The sequence below is a fragment of the Falco punctatus genome (genome assembly GCF_963210335.1).
Source record: "Falco punctatus genome assembly, chromosome: 1".
In the NCBI taxonomy this organism is placed as follows: Eukaryota; Metazoa; Chordata; class Aves; order Falconiformes; family Falconidae; genus Falco; species Falco punctatus.
Window position 1 is genome coordinate 120,018 of NC_137580.1, and position 19,975 is coordinate 139,992.

General features: G+C 43.1%; 1 protein-coding gene across 2 annotated transcripts in view; it reads left to right on the forward strand.

Annotated features, from left to right (window-relative positions):
* Window positions 1–44: 44 nt before the first annotated feature.
* LOC308070811 (ADP-ribosyl cyclase/cyclic ADP-ribose hydrolase 1-like) overlaps window positions 45–19,975 on the forward strand; it is a 32,253-nt gene continuing 12,322 nt past the window's right edge. Inside the window, exons 1-6 of one of the 2 annotated variants that reach the window (XM_080405375.1) lie at window positions 45–284; window positions 14,842–14,974; window positions 15,652–15,787; window positions 16,593–16,675; window positions 18,439–18,515; window positions 19,232–19,324. In XM_080405375.1, the coding sequence (XP_080261501.1) occupies window positions 46–284; window positions 14,842–14,974; window positions 15,652–15,787; window positions 16,593–16,675; window positions 18,439–18,515; window positions 19,232–19,324 (761 nt within the window). In that variant the 5' untranslated portion in view covers window position 45. The remainder of the gene's footprint in view (window positions 285–14,841; window positions 14,975–15,651; window positions 15,788–16,592; window positions 16,676–18,438; window positions 18,516–19,231; window positions 19,325–19,975) is intronic. The other variant, XM_080405376.1, reaches the window with a different exon arrangement.

Sequence of the window (19,975 nt, forward strand, 5' to 3'; positions counted from 1 at the left end):
CGCTGGGAGAGCAGTTGGTGCCGCTCCTCACCGAGCCCTGGCACGATGCCTTTCCAGCAGGGCTCTGCCCGGACGCGGCAGCGCACCGTCCTTCTGGTGGGGATCGCGGTCCTGCTGGCCGCCCTCGTCCTCGCCGTGGTGCTGGCCTCCGTCCTGACTCACGGGGAGCGAGAGCTCAGCCCCCAAATGCTGAAGTGGAAGGACAGAGGGACCACTAGGAACCTGCAGGAAGTCATCCTGGGAAGATGCTATAACTACATCACGGCACGGTACCCTGAACTGGGGTGAGTAGTGGTCTCGGGTGTGCATCAGGTGTGTAAAGTGATCCAAAGAGAGCTGGCTCTCACCTCCACCTGGCTGTGTCCACTATGTTTGCAGTGGCAGAGAGAAGTCAGGGGGGTAAGACCCCCGTTTTGTAGCAAAATGTTCAGACTCTGACAGCGACCGTCAGCACCTGAGTGGGGGCTCTTTAAGGAAACTACCTGCAGAGCCAGTGTAATGAACAATAATCCTAGGTCAAAACGTAATCATCAACAGGTTTTGAAGCTTCCTTAAAGCTAGCTGAAATAAAAGCTGCATTCTAACAGGTTTGAGTACGTGGAGGTAAAGCAATTTGCTATAAAGCTGATCTGCCAAAAATCCCGCATTCATGTAACCAAACCCACACAGCAGGGAGGAAAAGAAGGTTCAGCACAGATTTAAAGGGTGGACAAAGGTGTTAGAAAAGCATTGAGAAATATCTCAGGGTTAGCCAAGACAGGTGTTTTTAGCATGTGGGTAAGACTTTGCGATGAGCACACAGACAGCTCGCACGGAGCAGTACAGATGGGTAACTGCCAGCACAGCAGTCCCAGGCAAAGCCTTCACCCAGTGCTGGTCCCTGCTCAGCCCATGGCAGCAGGTGGTGTGACACCCCGAGCAGCCCACCTCTCCTCTGCTGCAGAAGAGGATCCCCTGAGCCCACGTCTGTTAAGGCTGAGAACTGATTTTCTGATCCACTTCACCACAGGGAAAGGCAGAGTATGAAATAAGGAGTGCCCCAGCCCCGCCCCCTGCAGGTGTTGGGGACACACAGACCCTCAGGACAGGATCCAGAGCAGCCAGGGTCTCTCAGCAGGGACACATCCATCACTTCTGTGGCTCCAGTCACCCGATGTTGTGTCCGCAGTAAGCCTCTGACAGCCATTTCCACCACCCTGGGCTGAGAGCTGTGGGGCTGCCCCACACCTTGGCCAGGTGACAGAACCATCCTGGTCTTTGTCTTACAAAAGGCAATTGCCACCTCTCGTTTTCATAACATTTTGCTGATGAGAACAAAGCTGTACATAGTTTGCTTGCGTTTGGACTCCTCTTGGACCTGGATGTCTGGTGCCATATTTAAAAGCTGATTTGCAGCATCTGAAGGGAAACTGTCACATTGAAAATCATGGCCCAAGCATGCAGAGACTTAAGGTCATGCTTTACATTAAACACCTACGTGGGTTTAGTGAGGGAAGGGGGATTCTTTTTCAAATAAAATTAAAAAGCTCCTGAAGGTTTTGCAAAATCATGTACATATTTCTAAAGACACATACAAATTTATTAAAGAAGCTTCTTTATTAAATACACTTCGTATTTAAATCTGAAATTATTTTGAAGCCTAATAACCTTTAGTACTTATGCTTGTTTCGTTCAAATTGGGGTGCTGAAGATGTGAAAACCAGTTTTGTGTGAACACGTTTTCAAAGTCACCTACATTTTGATTCATAACAACAGGCTGAATCCGAACCACAAATAGCACTGGGAATAATTTATTTAAGCAATTATTTCCAAGACACTTTTTAAAAAATCACAAACTCATGATCAGAAATTTTCTAGGAAGGTTGTTTTTACAAGGCATAACATTTTGTGCTATTCATAATCCAACAATGTTTAACAGTTTCATGGCTGTGAGCTCACTTTCTTTCAGGTTAAATGACTTCTGTATAGTGGGACGCTTTTTGGTTTATTTTATTTAAAAGACAAATCTATCCAAGACGTAGAACACTGAAGAAAGGAAAAATACACTCATTTACACACACCTGAAATGTTCAGGAGGTTCCTGAACAAAGGATTAAACAGAGGTGCTTTCCTGGGAATCCAACACGAGATTCCTCATTTCTGATCCAGCTGACCTCGGTGCAGTTTGTCATGTACGCAACCACTTCTGTTGCTGGCACTTTGCGATAACAAAATGCTTGCCTTTAGGACACATCAGAGCACCCCGTATCTTTCATCCCATGCTCTTTCATCGTTAATGTAGGCCTTGGATCTTGTGTTGCGTGAGATCTTTGATGCACTCAATCAAAGTAAAGGAGTAGGAACAAGGAACTGCAGAAACTTGGGCAGGTTTATGAGCTGAGCAAGCTGTGGTCTATATTGAGTCAGGACTTCTGTTGCCACCGATCCCACCATGGGAACCTCGGTGCCTTGGTTAGACATCTTCTCATTTCCTCATAAATTTGCCCACAATCTGTTCTTGCCCTTTTAATCTTACACCAACGTGCACATTTGTTTAAAAAACTCTCCTTTTAGTAAACTCATGGGCATTTCCTCATATGTTTACCTTTTTATATCAGAGCCACTAAGTTCCATCTTTGGTGATACTTTATTTTATATTTTTAAAAATAGCAATCTATTCACTGCAGTAGTTAGTGAGTGTGACTACTACATTTTGGAGTGCCATAGTTCAAATTGGAATAGCTGGCAGATTTTAGAAAAAAGGGGGACTGTTGACATATGAATACGGACTTCATAATGTTTCTGGATATCATGGATGGATTTAACAAAGGCCACAAGTCTACAGCCCCCCTTTAGCTCTGCTTTTGCAACTGCATGCTATAAATCATGTGAGAAGGCCAGGGATGTGCTAACGTACACACCTCCACCATAATGGCTGCTTTAATCCTAGAGGATACCTGCTTGCACTCTTCCTCATTTTCCTGGAGCCCCAGACACCGTACACAGTCAGTACACTCTGGTCATGCTCTTCTTTGTTGCGACATGGTCTGTGGGCTGAACCCAAGCTCAGTGAGGCCACTGGAAAGGCTGCTGCTGTCTGCAGTCGCGTTTTGAAGAATTGCTTCATGCAATCAGGTATCACCCTGTCGATGTGCTTATCCCCCTCAGTCATCAAAACATCCAGGCGCGGTATTGAACTTGCTTGCTAAAGGGCAGTTCTCAGGTACTGTATGCAGCACCTGAGGAAAAAAAATTGTCGAAGTACCTGTGTGCAATGTAATCCTCAATTTTGTCTCTGCTGCTGGCTGCCTGACTTGCACACCCACAGTTTCCTCGGTTCATCTTCCTGCACAGAACTGTCACCGTGCCACAGTTCGCGAGGAGGCAGGGAATACCAAATGCTTAAACAGGGTATTTTCAATATTAGCCCCATTTTTTAGGAGAAAATGTGGGTGGTCTAGCAGCAGGTTTTAGGGGTTTGTTCCTCGCACACGGGGTTGCACACCCAGATGCTGACATTGAAGAGCAGTGTTTCAGTTGGACTTCCCTGAAGATACTGGCAGCTGCCAGGGGGCGGAGCTAGAGCCACAGCTTGTCACAGCTCAGCGGCCCGAGATTTTTTTCAACATTAACAAAAGCTGCAAGTTCTGCTTTCACTAGCCTTGCCGAAGTCCCACACTCATCGACCGTGGCTGTTGGTACGCGCGGTAGTTTTGTCTGAGTAAGGGCCAAAGGCTGAGGGAAGGATTTGACCTCAGATGACTCCGTCTCCGCTTTCCCAGTGGTGCGGCCTCCCTCGTGGCTATCGGAAACTCGCCCTTCTCATACTCCGGGTCTCATGCAACGCAAATTTGAGCTTGCAGGAATTTATCGCAGATATAATCGGAGGAGGGAGGCGTGAGGGGTGCGCAGAGCGGGGCACCCACCAGCACCAGCCTGTGCCGGGGCAAGGCCGGGTCATTTGGGAGGTCAGGGCTGGTCGAGAGCAGCTGTGGCCACCTGGTAACTCACCGTGGCTGGGGGATGTTGTTTGCGATGACTTTGTGCCGTGAGGCCTGCGGGGGGAAAACCGGCAGTAACAGGTGTAGCACGGAACTTGTTGACGGAGTTAACGGATTTCATTTTCCTCCGCCGTGGCTAGGTCGGCAGGCTGAGGTCAGGCACGGATCGGCACCTTGTGCCCTGGGAAAGGAGGAGAGAAGACATATTCTAAAAGGTCATAGTCACTGATCCCCAAAGCATAAACAATGCTTTTTTTTTCAGTCTAGAAATAAACTCATCTTAAATTTGCAGCCCAAGAGATTTTTCATTCCCATGCAGTAAGTATCCCCCTCGGATCTGCAGTCACTTCTCAGTCTCCCATTCACCCAAGCTAAGCCAAGCTTGCACGGACCTGCTATTTGGAAATGGCTGAAATCAAACCAGCTTATTTTTTGTCCAACCTCTGTCAGTGAGAGAGCACCAAGTATGCAGAGAGGGAGCCACTTTGGTAACGTACGTGACTCTCCAGGCCCAGCAATCCTACTGAGTCTGACAGTGGAAAAACCTGGCGATGAAAGGCCCTGTTTATTTTTCTTACAAGCCTTTTTGTATTTTTCTTAAGAACATGTGTCTATACATGATTGGTTTAATTAGAGACCACCAGTTCATGATTGGATGATCTTTTCTTCGACACATCTTTAATACACTTCTTTTACTTGCGCAGCTGTCAGTTCCTTTATCTTGTTAGCTCAGCTCTTCTCGGGACTTCTCAGACTCTTCATGGATACACGGGTATCTGTTCAAGGCTAAGCTCATATTCCGATCCCTCGGACCAGCCGAGGTTTCCCACAGTATGCAGTTGCAGGACAAGAGGCAATGGGCACTAATTAAAATACTTCTGTTCATACTTAAATAAAAAAAAATAATTAAAATTCCATTTAAACATCAGACAAAAAATCCTTTTCTTACTGTGAGGGTGGTCCAAGAGGAGAACAGGTTGTCTGGAGAGTTTGTGGAGGCTCCATCCTTGGAGATATTCAAACCCAGACTGGACATGGCCCCGAGCAACCTGCTTGAGCCAGGGATTGGACTAGACAGTCTCCAGAGGTACTTTTCTATCCTCCTGTTTCTTAGAAAATGCTTTTAGACTGCAAGAGGTCGGCTGGCTAACTAGGACAGTGATGCAGCAACATTTTGGCTCCTCTGTAATGGCAATGGAGTTGATATCTGTTGCTACTTTCAGTTTGTCTCTCAGTATTAAGGTGGGCACTGTATCATCATAATAACACACTGCTTATTAGAACGCCCAAGTTAGAACATTTGTTACAATGCTTCAGTGCATGTTCTTAATATTCTTCTCCCTATTTCATATGCCAATATGATGACTTTAATACCTTTTCTGTGTTAGCCTTTGTTACATGAAGCATGCATAGCTGTTTTTCATGTATTCTGTCCTTCAATACTTATAACAAGGTCTTCTTTTACAGTTGTTTTCCCCTGACTTGTATGTGAGTGACTTTGACCGTTCTTGTAATTTCTTGGTAACTAAGATATAAACATTATAAACATTAAGAATTGCTTGAGTCTTACTTAAAGATACACTTCCATCAAAATATGCTGTACTGAGCTTTAATGGGAAGCTGGAGTATAACATTTAGTAGGCACAAATGGACAGTTATTAGCACTTTAAGATTTAGAGGTGGGGCCACTGGTTCTATAGTTGGTCCTTCAAATGAGCCCTCATGCTATACAGGGCTAGTTTCTTAACTATTCTTGGCTGTAAGATAGGGTTCTGTTTGGGTGTCATTGTAATCTTTTTGGAGAGGAGGTTTATTAGAAAGAATTTATTTTCTCTTCAGCAAGAGGCAAGTTCATGTGGCAGTGAGTAGCTATCATTTATTTGTTCTTGAGATAATTAACCGCCAACATTTGTTTCTGCTTTTCTTGAGTATAAACATCAATGCTAGGCTGTGAAAGGCCATCCAATTCTGGGCAAAGCTCATACTCAGTTCTGCGCCTAAAATTTACCCTCCCAGGCTGTAACTCCACTGACAAGAGCAACCCAAGCCTGAGAGTTTCCTGCAGATTTAAGGGGAAGATGTCAAAAGTTGCATTGTCTTTTCTCCATGGCCAACATCAATGTACTTCTGAGGTACAGAGATGCTGTTGAGACCTGAACTTATCTCTTGTTTTGGCAGCCATACGTCAGCTCCTCTGTCATCTATATTGAGTTATAATCATATGAAAATTGATATTAAATGACTATGTATGTCTCATATATTCAAACTTCTTACATTTATTTAAGTGTTTAGATATTTAATGGCTCTTACTGCAAGATTCTGTAGGATTTCAAATAATTTTTCACATTTAGGTTAGCCTACACATACTGCATCACACTTACCCCACATCATATAATAAATCTGCTTGCAGTGAAAGTTTCCTTTGGTTTTAATCCAAGATACCAAAGAGAATATCATTCTGTCGGTACTGGCCTTCTATACATTAATCAGAAATATTTGTTGATGAAATACTGTCCAACTTTTCTACTGCAACTTTATGAAGCTATTTAGTCATATACAGTCAGTGCCTGTTCTTTGCCTTCTCTCTTGTTCATTGATTTTATAGAATTGGCTATACAGAGCAATGGCTGGGGCTGTCTAAATTATAGCACTGTTTTAGAATTGAAATTATTAGATGTTTGGATAGGCCAGTCAAAGAGCATGTTGTTGCTGAAAGGGGAAATCCTTTTCCTCCCCACCTCTCCCTGCTTCAGTTCTCCTGTAATATCTGTAGAGATGTCAGTGAAAACAGCTGTGCTTAGAGGTGATACTGTTCAGCTGTCATTGCTAAGGTATGGTTAAAACTTGAGAAATTTTAACGCTTCAGAGCACTGTGGGGAAATATAATTTTGCTTCTCTGTAGGGGCAGGAGGAATAGATCCTTTTTCTCTCTAGGGTCAAATGAAAATCTCCCTTAAGAGTCCAAGGGTAAAAACAGATGCTGAAGATACGGGCTGTCTTCCCAGGAGATGTCACCCAAATCAGGTATTAGCAAGTAGCTCACTCACAGTTGTACTAAATATCTGATCTGTTCCCTTGTCCTTGTCTTGCTGACACATGCCACCCTTGAAGCAGGGACTTCTCCTTACTGCATTTATGCCACATCCCAGCAGTTTCAGTTCTATAAAAAAACCTAATGTACTGCAATTATTTTTTTTTTTTGGGGGGGGGGAATAGTCTGCAGCTGCATTAAGCTGTTGAGTGCTTCCCTGCTATAACATACTTTAATTTAGATCTTTCTTATAGAAGTGTTTTTCCAAGTTTCATATTAAAAAGAAAGCAATACTAAAAATACACTTTCTAATCAAGCGGCAAGATTCCAGCTTAAATTTGTTCCCCTTCTATCTGTTGATGACATGGCCCTCACTTGGAAGCTTAAACTGTAAAGCAGCTATGACCCTCTGTCAAAATGCAGTCCAGGTGAAGCTTCTGCCCTTCTAGAGACTGTGTCCCACTTACAGAGCATCACTAAAAACACCATCTGCTTTAGCAGCTTGGGTTTTGACCCAGGAAAGCTGAAATCTAGCCAGCAAAAAAATCTGCTTATGTAGATGAACTCTTCACTGGTTTAGAGCTGCCACCTCTTGGCTCAACTTTTCCCAGGAAGGGTGGTAAGGCTTACTGTTGTCCTGGAGCACACAACACACATGAAACACTCTAGGAACTATAAACCAAAGCCACAAGTACACCTGCCATTAAAACCTTCTCATTGTTGCCAAAGGTGAAGGACCGATGTAATGAGGAGCTATCGATCGTTCCAGGTCGTTACTTGTAAATGAATGTACACAGCCCTGAGGTGCACGCAGTGGAAATCTCACCTTGTACTTCTTTTTCCAGACCTCCAGACTCCCCACCTCTGCTGTGGGGAATTTAATCGCCCTGCCTGCAGGCAACTTTTCCACAAGTCATCTTTCTCTGAGGCAGAGTTTTGGATCTTTGTATCCCCAGTCAGTTCCTCCAACATTTTCTTTACTGGCTTTTGAACTATTTAATTAACAGAGAGCAATACTTAAAAAATCAAGCTGCCAAGAAAATAGAGTATGTCGTTCTCATATTGAAAAAAAGTTAGTCATAAATGTTATGGTGGCAGACACTTTACAATAATTAAACTAAGTGGGTAGTGAGAGGCTGGTGCTCATTGGAAACATTGAGATCGACAGGTCTTCCGTGATTTTTTTCCTTCCTCCTTTCCCTTGGTAATTTCCCCCCTCTCTATTATCCTAATGCTAACAACAGCAGACAGTTATCTCATCAAATCCTCAGCGATGACAGCGTGTTGGCTGACCTCTCTTAAATCATATCTGTCTGATTTTTAGCACAAAGATACCTGATGGGAGATTTTAGGTGCTGGAAGAATAGGCACGGAGCTGATCTGTTGCATGCACGTACCCATCTTCTGACAGGTGGTCTGGAGATGGGTCTGGCCATCAGCTGGCATGAAGAACCGCACACCTTTGGGGCTGCCCTCAGCTGGGGCTCCTGCGAAGCCCCCTCTCCCTCCTGCTGGCAGTGTTCTCCCGGCATCCAGCTCCTCACACCTGCTGCTCGAGCTGGCTGCAGAGAAGTGCAACCACAGCCGCCTGGGCTGGGCTTGGCAGCCGCTCCAAAAAGCTACTCCAAAGCAGCAGCAGGCTGGGAGAAGGGAAGGGACAGCGGAAGAAAACCCAGAAATATTTAGGGCAAAAAAGGTAGCAAAAGGATTCTGGGTTACAGAGGGCTTCCCCTTAACACAGGCATAAAGGTTGTTGTTCATCGCATCATTTTTGACAACATAAAGACATAGCCACTCACAAGTTTACATGAAAAAACAAATTGAATATGGATGTGTAAATTGCAGCACTGTCTACAGCCATCACAGTTCACCTAAAGGAGGCAGATAAACTAAAACACAGGCAGAGATGGGTCTGTTAGATGCAGAAATACTGCTACACCATTTAGATCCTTCAATATGCATTCTCCTTCTGAAATGCCTGGGCTTTCACAGGTGAAGACGATACCTTAGGCTCCCAGCAGAGTGTGAATTGACCTTAAGCCTTTAAGGAGCTTCATAATAACCACAAACTTCTCACTGATTTTTTTAAAAAAACAAATTTCCGAGAGCTTATTTGCATATCTGCATTACAGTCTTGGCTAACAGTGGTAGCAAATGAGAAGGGTTTTCTTACACAAATTGCAGCTGCTGGTGAGGTTTGGTGCCTGCAAAGGCCAGTTACGTAAAGGACTCGGGGGACTGTTTCCAGCTCTAACTTCAGAGCCTCACCACAGAACCACAATTAAAATCTCAGTGTGGCCTGAAGACATTGCGTGCTTCAGAAAGAAAACTTGAGACCTTGGAAAAGCCACTACTGGGTGCAGGGGAGACCACGTCTCACCAGGAAAGTATCTGTGCCTCAGCGATTTGAACAATACGGGCAGGGTTGACTGAGTTCTCCAGAACAAAGCCCAGAAGTAATTTCTTACAAATTTAAAATGGGTCCCATACTTGAAGCGTCTCTCTCAAATCTTTGAGTATAAAAGTACAAGCAACACAGCCCAAGTAACTGAAAGCAAGACATTGTTCATGGTGTAACTGAAATCTGCAGGGATGAAACTTATTCATGATATTATAACAATTAAATAGATTTCAATTGGGGATGAATTTGCTCTGTCATGTCCGGTTAAAGAAAATTACAAAGTAAAGAAAAAGGAGATCTATATTAATAGTGATTTTCCAGATAGTTCAATGCCATCCCATTCCCTTAAGTGAAAGGATACTCTTTCAAGGTTAGCCAGACCAGCGTACTGATATGCAAGAGATAATGATGCAGGAGCTGTCCGTTTTTCTAATAAGCACATTAAAGTTTGGCTGCTAGGATAGCTGCTAATGGAACTATTCTTGGCCCCAGCTTCTGTCTGATAAATTAGTGTGATATTCATATAAAAGGTAAATGGGTAGAAATACTCAAATTCATTGGAAAATGCAACTTCTACCCAAATGTAAGGACAAAGGCAGGATATGCTTTGCAGTATGTATAACATTTGGATTTAATAAGGAGATGTGGTTTTAATGGTTATTTGTATCCCAGCCCTTCTTCAACACTCTACAGAGTACAGGATATAGTGTCTGTCTCCAGAAGGTCATGAGGCAAGGTCTGCAGTCCTCACATTCAGGAGAAAGGGTTGTAAGTTCAGTTCTTGAGTTTACAGCAGGTTTCACAGTGTTCCTTCTAAGTACGCTAGTTATTATTTCACACGTGCCAGCATTTCCCAAACTCTGTTCATAAAAAAAAAAAGTTTTAAAAAAATTAAACATAACATTAGAGTGTGTTTATGTTACATGTCACTGAATTTGGATTAAATATTTCAGATTCTGCAGTAGAATAAAAGGCCTTAAATATTTAAGCATAAACAAAGTTAACCTCAAAGAAAGAAATCTGTTATGCACAAATATATGATATTTGCAAATATGATGCAGAATTAATATGCAACCCAAAACATACAAACGAAAACCAGAGAAGGAGATCAAATGAGCCTCCCAGCAGTGTGGTATGTAACGCATTCACCATGGATTTCTGTATCTGGATTAGATAAATGTGACTGGTAGACCGGTGATCTCTTTTGCATGCTTCCTTTCTTTTGTACACCAAGAAAGAAAACAAAATGAGCCCATTCTGTGACTGAGAACTTCCCAATGAGAAGTTGGGAGGACAGTTTGTTTCTCAGGCATTTTTTGGCGGGGCAGATGTGCTTGTTTCAACCTGAAACTTCTTGCTGGAATTTTTAGCACACCACATGCCAGCGAACTTCTCGTGTTGTTTTCAGGAGGCCCAGAGCTACAGCAGGTCTCTGCCTTTACCTCTGCTCAGCGTGAATTAAACGCTGCATACCAGACAAATGTTTTCTTGCAGTGCTGGAAAAAGGGAGAGGTGAAAAGTGTCTACCTCAACAGTGAGGCTGGAAAGAGTGGCATGTCTCCCTGGAGCTGGCTTTAACAAGTCCAAAAGACTTTTCACGACTTATTTTTCCATATATCAATCAAAATCACAGTTCTACATGACTGGCAATCTCTTTGAGATATGAGGCAAAACCTGTATTTCATATCAGAGAAATAGCTTTCCAATGGCATGTCAATGAATTATTTTAATCCACGTTGATAGGTGAGGACAGCAAAAATGAAATATTGTTAAGCTCTTGCATGTATTTTTTTACATTGAAGATCTGTATTTTGATTTCTAAAACAATGCTGAAATTACCTGATTTCTATAAAAGCCCATCTTCATGCCTTATCATTTTAGTTTATACAATTAAAAGTACCACGCCGATTAGCAGCTGTAGATGACCTTCCCCCATTTGAAGTCTAAGCCATACCACTTCTGTGACATTTGTAGTTTTGCTCAGCTTTGCCAGGACCATGGATATAAAGACTCTTCTCTTGGGCACAAGTGACAGCCATGCACATCACCAAGTACTGAGCTTGGTGTCTTGAAATGCTAGAGAGCTGATGCTTTGAATTTGTGACTCAGCAAGCTGTCCCGGGAGGATTGTTAATCACCTGGATGGTTGCTGCTTTGTGCTTTTTATGGCCATGACTTGAGTCCAGCAGCAGAACTGCTTTGTATTGTGTGTATTGCTTACCTTTCTGCTTTGGAAATAAACCCCCCAGATTTTTCTTATGATTCCTTGAAAAATATTTTGTCTTCTGAGACCAAGTTTAAAAACTTTGTAATATGAAAGAGTAAATGACCAGGTAACCAGCTGTCACCTGTGGCTGTTAACACTGTTACATATAACAGATTTCAGGAGTAGCTTAAAAAAATTTTAAAAAAGCTTCTGCCAGGAGCACAAATCATTTGACAGATGAGAAAGTGTGAGCCATATAAATGTCTGTGAGATGTACCAGTGCTCATAGCCAAGCCCTACAAATTCTCTTGATTATACTGTTGACTGTGCAAAGCAAAGGGGACAGCTGCCTATTCTGCCCTCCATCACCCAGAGCCCTCTCTTTTGGCTGATTCAGTGCAGACATGTTGTAATCCTAAGTGGCAGTGAGAGGTATTTACAGCTTCCCAACTCCTAAATGAAATACCAAAGCTAGAAGGATGGTCTCTGCAGGTTAATTACACAGTTTGCAGCCAGGGACAGGCTCCTCCAGGAGAAAATTTAATACACTCAAGTTAAATTCTGCTAAGTAAAGCATGTGAAAACTTCCTGACATGACAGCGCACTGACTGTGCTCCCTAGAGCATCTGCAGTTTGGCTTCTGATTTCTACGGTGACTGTAACTGGAAGTGCATTTAGGCTCCCAGATAAAAGGCAACAGTCCTGTAAAAAATCATCTTTCTTACTAGTCTTTCCTTACCTGGAGGTAAATTTGGTTGGTATAAGCAAGAGCTGTGGTCCCTAACACAGCGGTACCAGACTGCACGGTGAGGCGTTTGATGGGGCGTGCAGCCAGGCTGCCCCGGCCGGCCGGACACGCTCTGGGCTGACCTGCCCGTGCCCTGCCCCAGGCTCAGGCCGTGTCTCGGACAGCACGCTGCAGCAGCAGCACCCAAGCTTGCTTGAAATCTGCCAGGTCGGGCTGCGGCATATCTGCAGCCCAGCTAGAGCTCTGCAGTGTAACATGCTTGTCTGCCGTGGGAGCGAGAGCTGAGGACATACCCACCGCGGAGCCTTTGCAGAGGGCTGGAAGAATCCGGGGCATGGAAACCTGCTGTAGTAACCACCTTGGTGGTATGACCTCCCCATAACTAATATCATATACAATACTAAGTTAGATTTGTTACTACATAAATAGAGGCAGAAAAGAAGGAAGGCCAGGGACATGTTGTTGTGGATTGCCTGGTCCTTCCTGGCATGATACTGGCCCAAGCCCCTGCGGTGCGTCTGGTGGACACATTCCCTCTGGTACACAGTGTTGTCAGGTGCTGTCGCTTTCTTCTGGCCACAGAGTGAGTCTGGCCTCCTCTTTGTCTTCTGATTATTTTCCGTAAGGCTGAGGAAGGAAAGGAGGGGAGCTCATGCGCAGACAGCAAGGAAACGGCCAGGAGCTCAGTGGTTCTGGGTCCTGCAGCCCACGTCACACAGAGAGCTCAGCATTCCAGTTTGCCCCCCTGATGCTTAAACGTGTAGAAATTGCGATCAGGTTCAGCAGTAGGAATGAGATCACGCAGCTGTAGGGACAATCAACTTGAAAATGCTTCGAAATCTTCAATGAATTGCTACTGCTTTTCTTAATCCCTTTAGGACTATTTGGAAGTGATCAGATTCCACATCCCACGTGGATGTGCCAGCTGGTAACAAAGCCTGCAGCTGTGGGTCTGTCGTGTACTAATTGATCAGTGCTGGCTTTATAGTGCTCTGAAGGCTCTAATTTCTTCACACAAGACAAAGTCCATTCTTCAAACAGCTTTTAGTGGGAACACTCTGGAAGATGATTGCAAATGGTGAAGAAAGAGCAGATGAGTCAAAGACAGAAGAGCTCCATTCAGACATGCAGACAGCAGGATAAGGCAGTCAACATTTTAAATTTACATTAAAATCGAGAAGAGAGTTTTTTATCACTGCTGTAAGGAGAGAGGCTGGCTTTCCACAGGGGCCTGAAACTGTGGGAGCAGGAAGAGGAAAGGAAGTACACCCGTGGGGCACAGCCTTGAAAACCCATACTGGACAGGCAATAAATGCAAATTATCTTAATACAAAGTTTTCATTCATTATCGCAAGTACAAGAAAGCAAATGTCCTGAGCCATCCCAAATGGTATTGTATGCTGCAGCCTCAGGAAGGGAGCATGGCACTACATCAGTACAGAGACACAGTTGCTTGCCCACACTGTGCAACAGAGTTCCTCTTGGTAGTCCGAAAGGAGCCCTCCTGTCAGCAGAGAGGTGCTTTAATTTCCTAGGCTGATGAAGCAGTGTCTTAAGAAACAAGCACAGGCTGCGGTGACAGAGTTGTGTTGTGGCAAGAAGCAGTTCCCCACCATGTAAATTTAGTGGAGCTCCTCTGACTCATGCCAGTGAGAGCAAAAGTGCCAGAACCTGTAACTGGGTGGAGGATCAGGAGGGGACTGAAAAAACCCACTGTCGACCAAGCACCTGATCTGGATCTTGGCTATACGTGTGCAAATCAGCCGTGGCTCCAGCAAAGTCAGTAACTACAAATGAGTGCATAAGTGAAAATCATATCAGGTCCAAAACAGCCAGACACCTGCTTTTGTTTTAGATAAAAATATAGATATTATTTCTGTACAGGGAGATGCATGGGCATAGTTTTGGCTCACCGTACCTGAGAAGGTAGTATCCTTCAGCCATACTTTTAAAATTACAACCTATAGCCTGCCACATTTGCTTCACATGATTTGGTATGAATAATCAAGAAATCTGATCTTCTGGTTATGTGATATCAGCACTGCTCTTTTCAAGGGACAAAACCATAGAGGACATTCAGATATTGCAATAATCAGAAATTCAAAATACAGGATAGAGAGAAAGATGTTTTAAAACTGTTCATTTGCCCAGGGAAGTTGTGGAAGCACCATCCCTGGAAGAGTTCAAAACACATGTAGACGTGGTGCTTAGGGACACGGTTTAGTGGTGGACTTGGCGGTTCTGGGTTAATGGTTGGACTTGATGATCTCAAAGGTCTTTACCAACCTAAATGATCCTATGATTCCTCCGTTTTTACTTAATTTGCTTGAGATACTCTGCTTTTGTAATGGATAATGTACTTTGGTGCCTAAGCACAGTTAGAACTCTTCTAAAGCTTTTAACCGTAACAGAAGGACATCCTGTCACAGCAATAAATACTCATAAATACTAATTAACTATGTTTTAATCTTTCAGCAGAGATAAGGATTGCCTAAAAATATGGGAATCATTAAAACATGCGTTCATTTACAAGAACCCCTGTAATATTACATCAGAAGATTATCAGCCTTTAATGGAGTTAGCGAGTCATCCTATACCCTGTAACAAGGTAACAGTACGATGCATGGTGGACTGCTGAGGTAGGATTGTTGTGCAATGGCATGTCTGCGCAGTGCTCCGAGCGATGGGATCTTGTCTGTAATGACTGTGAGGGTCTGTAGGTCGACTAGGGTGATATTTTGCTTTTGCCCTTACTACAATAGTCCTGCAGTTATCACCTTTGGACCCCAGTGACCCTGTTCATTCTCTGTCACTGCAGATTATCCCTGTGTGAGGCTTGCCTCAAACACCAGTACCAGGGTCATCCTGGTGAAGTGAGGGAGATGTCCCTGTTCCCTGAGCAGGTGGCTTTTTGTAAGGAGCATCCCATCATGCTGTTAAAGGGACACTGCTTCCAAAAAGCTGTTCCTCCACATGCAGTTCCAAAGCACACAACAAATTAGTTATGTATCCTATGAGAACTAGTCAAAACCTTTCTTTCAAAATGCTTTATAGGCTGAACGCATCCATTTCCACAAAAAAGTAACCACCCAAAAAGATTTTGGAAATGGGAGCATGGGCTGCAGGAGTAAGAACTGACCCGCTAAGGTGAACTTGCAGCATTTCAATAAAAACTAAACCTCTTTCATTATCATGATATTTTTTGGTTTTGTTTTTCTCCAGGAAAATTTCCTGAGCAGCTCTAGTATAAGTATCACTTATTAGACATTGTACCTTATTTCACAGTCACTGTTTTGGAGCAAGACAAGTGACCTCGCTCATCGTTATACAAAATCCAATCAAAATTTCCTTACCTTGGAGGACACCTTGTTGGGTTATATGGCTGATAGGGTTTCATGGTGTGGAGACCCCTCTGCCCCAGGTAATGAGTCCGGTTTTTTACAAAACAAACATAAACACTGGAATTCTAGACTATTCTTTCCTCTTGTGTATCTAAACCTAAACACAATCCTTTTATCGTGTTCTTTTCTTGTAATTTAGTTTAAAACCTTAACTGTGTTTCTGTCCCATGTTATGGAAAACCAAACATAATACTTAGTTCTCGGGTTAATTTAAAAACCACAGCTTTGGCTTTTATTAAAACACAAAGTTGCTGCTTGGTCTAATGGTCACATCTAGCTCTCTTTATCTAGCTTACTCGCTGCCTTCCTGTGACCTTTGTAGTACAAACCCTTGCGAAACAGGAATGCCATTCAAAAAGGTCCTGGCCATAGGCCAGTCAAAGTGTCAGGGGCACTATGTGGGTATCCTGGGGTAATTGCTGCCCACAGGACCCCTGGGTTGGTACTTAAGGCTAGCAACCTCTAAACTGGGCTGGAATCACTGAAAATGTTGGGCGAAGTTTAATTTTTCAATGCAATTGGACAGTATTTGTCAAGAGCCACCTGTTTCTCAATATTATTTTTTTTTTTTGAGAAAATCAGTTTTCTGAGAATTATTTGCATGCAGGGCCTGCAGCTGCCTCCCCAAAACATGTGTGAGCAAACTGGAAGACCTTTGAAGACATGCAAATTCGTTTCCCTCTTAGACCCCTTTCCTCGTATAGCCTTCTTGCTTTGGTAGGGGGCAGATCTTGTTGCCATCGTTAGTCATCTCTCAAAGCCATGTAAACATTGCAACGATATTTATTCTAACCTTAGCTATTCTATAAATTTATTTCTTCTCAGGAATCAACTATGAATCCTGTCCAAAACGAAGTGAATGTGAGAGCAATCCTAGCTCTGTGTTCTGGAAAATGGCATCCAAGATGGTAAGATCTAGAACAAATCTCCCTGAATCCAAGAATGTTGAAAGGCACTAAGTTCTTGACACTGCCAAAAATGTGAGTTTGCAGATTTGACTTAAAACACACAACAGAAAAGCTCACATGAGCTTTAGCTTCAGGTGCTAAAAATCATGGTGTTGGAAATGTGTATTTCCAAGGTCCCATGTTTTACGTTCAGGATTTAATAGCACTGTAGCTTGGGCATTCTTATGGGTGGGCTGAGACTGTGTGCTGGTGTCTAGAGCAAGACTTGGCAGACAGCTGGAACTTTGCAAATAATGCTTACACTAATAATAATCACCACCTTAATTAAATCACAGGACTGAAATTGCTAAAATAAAACACATTTTAGCATGTAAATATTGAGAGCAGTGCCTAAATTGGCACAGAATTTTTCCAAGCAGCTGAGAATCCCCTTGCACCTTCCTGGCATTAACCTGAAGAGCATGTCCTCCTATAGCAGCATCTGGCCAGGTCCCTAGGGTGTACCCACTCATATGCACATGCCAACTCCCGTCAACGCAATGAGACCCTGCTAGTCCAAGTTAAGCAGTTAGCCTGGGTTTGTTGAATCAGCACTTTACAGAAAAAAAACTGTCAGAAAAAAACCTGTTCTGTTTCAGTTTGATTTTACATGTCTCTCAAGACTTCATCCTTGATACGGCTATTAGTAGATGACTGCCCAGGTGGAAAGCAGGCATTCCTGTATGCTTCAGCTCTCGCGTACCCAAGAAAAAGTCTACTCACCGTAAAAAAATTATTTTGTAGGTAAACTGGTGTACATAAGTTTTCCAAGGTCAAAATAGATTCTGTGTTCTTATTAATCCCTTCAGTTCCAGAATCTGGGAGGTATAAACAACCGTACAGTCAGTCTTGCTCAGCTGCAGGCTTTCCAGTCCAAATAAATTTAAGATCTATTAAAACTCACGGGTATTACATTAGCAAGTTACACTTAATGAAATCTTCCTGCAGTTTCACAGCTCTCAAGATGTGAGTTTGAGCCACATTGTTTAGATGTAAGAGGACTTGGAAGATTTGATAAGTACAGTCACCTGCATCAAGCTTTTTAAAAATTCTTTGTCTTACCAATGCATTATGTATCTAAAGTGGTTACGTTATGTTGTAACCTTAGTAGTCTTTAAATATTTGGCCGTGAGTTTTAAAGACTAAAAGAGCAGTGATTACATGATACAGTAATGTAAAAATCAAATTAAATGAAACTCAATGATGAGCTTTATGAAAACCACTGGGGAGAAAAATCCTAAGCCACAAAAGAACATGGAGGGTGAATCACGGTGTAACAAATACACGATGGTTTGCATGTCCAAAAACTAGTGTGGTATCTCTGTTCTCGTCATCACCACCTGAGTTAAAGTAGTCTGAGGATTATTGCAAGTTACTACAGCCCCATCAGATAGCTGTAGCTGCTGGGACTCTGAAAAGCCCTACAAAACCTGAAAACAGCAGTGAAAGCAAAGTTGCTGTACCAATCCCATGCAGCCTCTGACAGCCAATTCATAGCTGGCTAATGTACCTTTGTCACTGTTTTGCCATAGCTTTTAGAGGCTTTTTGGGGTTGGTTTGGGTTTTTTTGCACTGATACGTTCTGCAAAAATATTGGCCAGATCCTCTACTTGTATCCATCAGTTCTGATGACATCAAAGAAGCTACAGTAATTTCTGCTAACCCTGAGTTTGACACGGCACTGCATGAAGTGTCAGAGTGTAATGTCCATTTGTTTTGTTCAGTTTGCAGAAGCAGCGTGTGGTGTGGTTCAGGTGATGCTCAATGGATCAGTAGAAGCTGGGGCTTTCAGAAGCAGCAGGTACTTACTCAGCGTGCTACCACCCATGTTTCTGTGGGGCCTGCACGCTGGTGAGCATGTCATTGCCAGCGAGTCCCAGTGCAGAACAGATTTTGGGAAACTCATATAGGGGTCTAAACCGTTGGCTGTGGTAGAGCTGATTCACTTAAATCCTTCTATGCAGTGACTGTAATTGAAATCCTTCAGAGGGTGTGAGGGTGGGGTATCCAGTATGCTCTTGCTACAGAAAGTAACTTTATCATAGCAGTTTATTTTTTCATTACACTTGAATGACACATTTCTAACCGTTCATGGAGCTGATTGGATTTTACCCTTTCAGACTGTGCTTCCTTGGGTCATCTGGTTGGAAGTGCAGTCTTTAATAATACTGAAAGATGCAGAATGTGCTGGTCAGGGGAACAGCCATATTCATTTCCCTTGCACCAGACCAAATCAATAGCCAATAAACCAAACAGGTGCAAAGGTACTAAAGATGGAAAAACTTCAGCTTGTCTCAGTCTGCAGACAGGTTCAGAAGTTCTTCTGAAATTGAAGTAATGGGGAGAAAATATTTTACCATAAGGTGATTAAATACTCTATGAAAATCCATTGGCAAGATAACGTTCTTTCACTGAGAATAACAGCAGCGCTAATAAGCACTAGTATTTGGGGAACATACTCTGTACGTCTTTTTCAGATAACAGAATGTTTTGCTTTTTCATGTCCCATTCTTACAGCATTTTTGGAAGTATTGAGATCTTTAACCTAAATCCAGATAAAGTCTCTGCAGTACACATTTGGCTTATGCATGACATCGGTGGACCTCAAAGGTAAGTCATGCCAGTACGAAACAACAAGCATGTAGAAGCCAAACAGCACAGCTTAGTTCTAACAAGTGACTGACTAACAGTGACACTGCCTTAAACCTGCACATAATACCTGCTCTGCCTTCACTCTCCTAGCTGCTAAGTTTACTGGAAAGAAAAACATCTGTACTGTTGTTTTCTTTAGTATTTTTTGTAGGTACTGCTGAGAAGTTGTAGCTAAGACAAATGACATTTTTCTTGCTTTCAAGAGGTCCCGTGACCTTTACGTTCTTTCCAACCCCACTGAGTTCTACAGACCTTTATTATGGGTGCAGCACTGAAGTCATAGAGCAGGCTACATTTGCAAGGGTGAACGGCTAAAAATATGTTTGTCTGCAGTAATAGTATAATTATGCTGAGCAAAACTATTTTTGATAAAATAATTTTGAATGCTAGAGCAGGTTTCCCAGAAAGGTTGTGGAGTCTCCAACTGTGGATATTCCCCAAACCTGACTGGGTCCTGGGACACCTGCTCTAGCTGATACTGGTTGGACTAGATGATCTGAAGTAGTCCCTTCCAACCTAAGTGATTATGTGATCTTTAATAACAGATCTGGAGTCTAAGTGCTTACCATGGAATTACTGATACAAGAACAGTGACCTCAAATCACATCT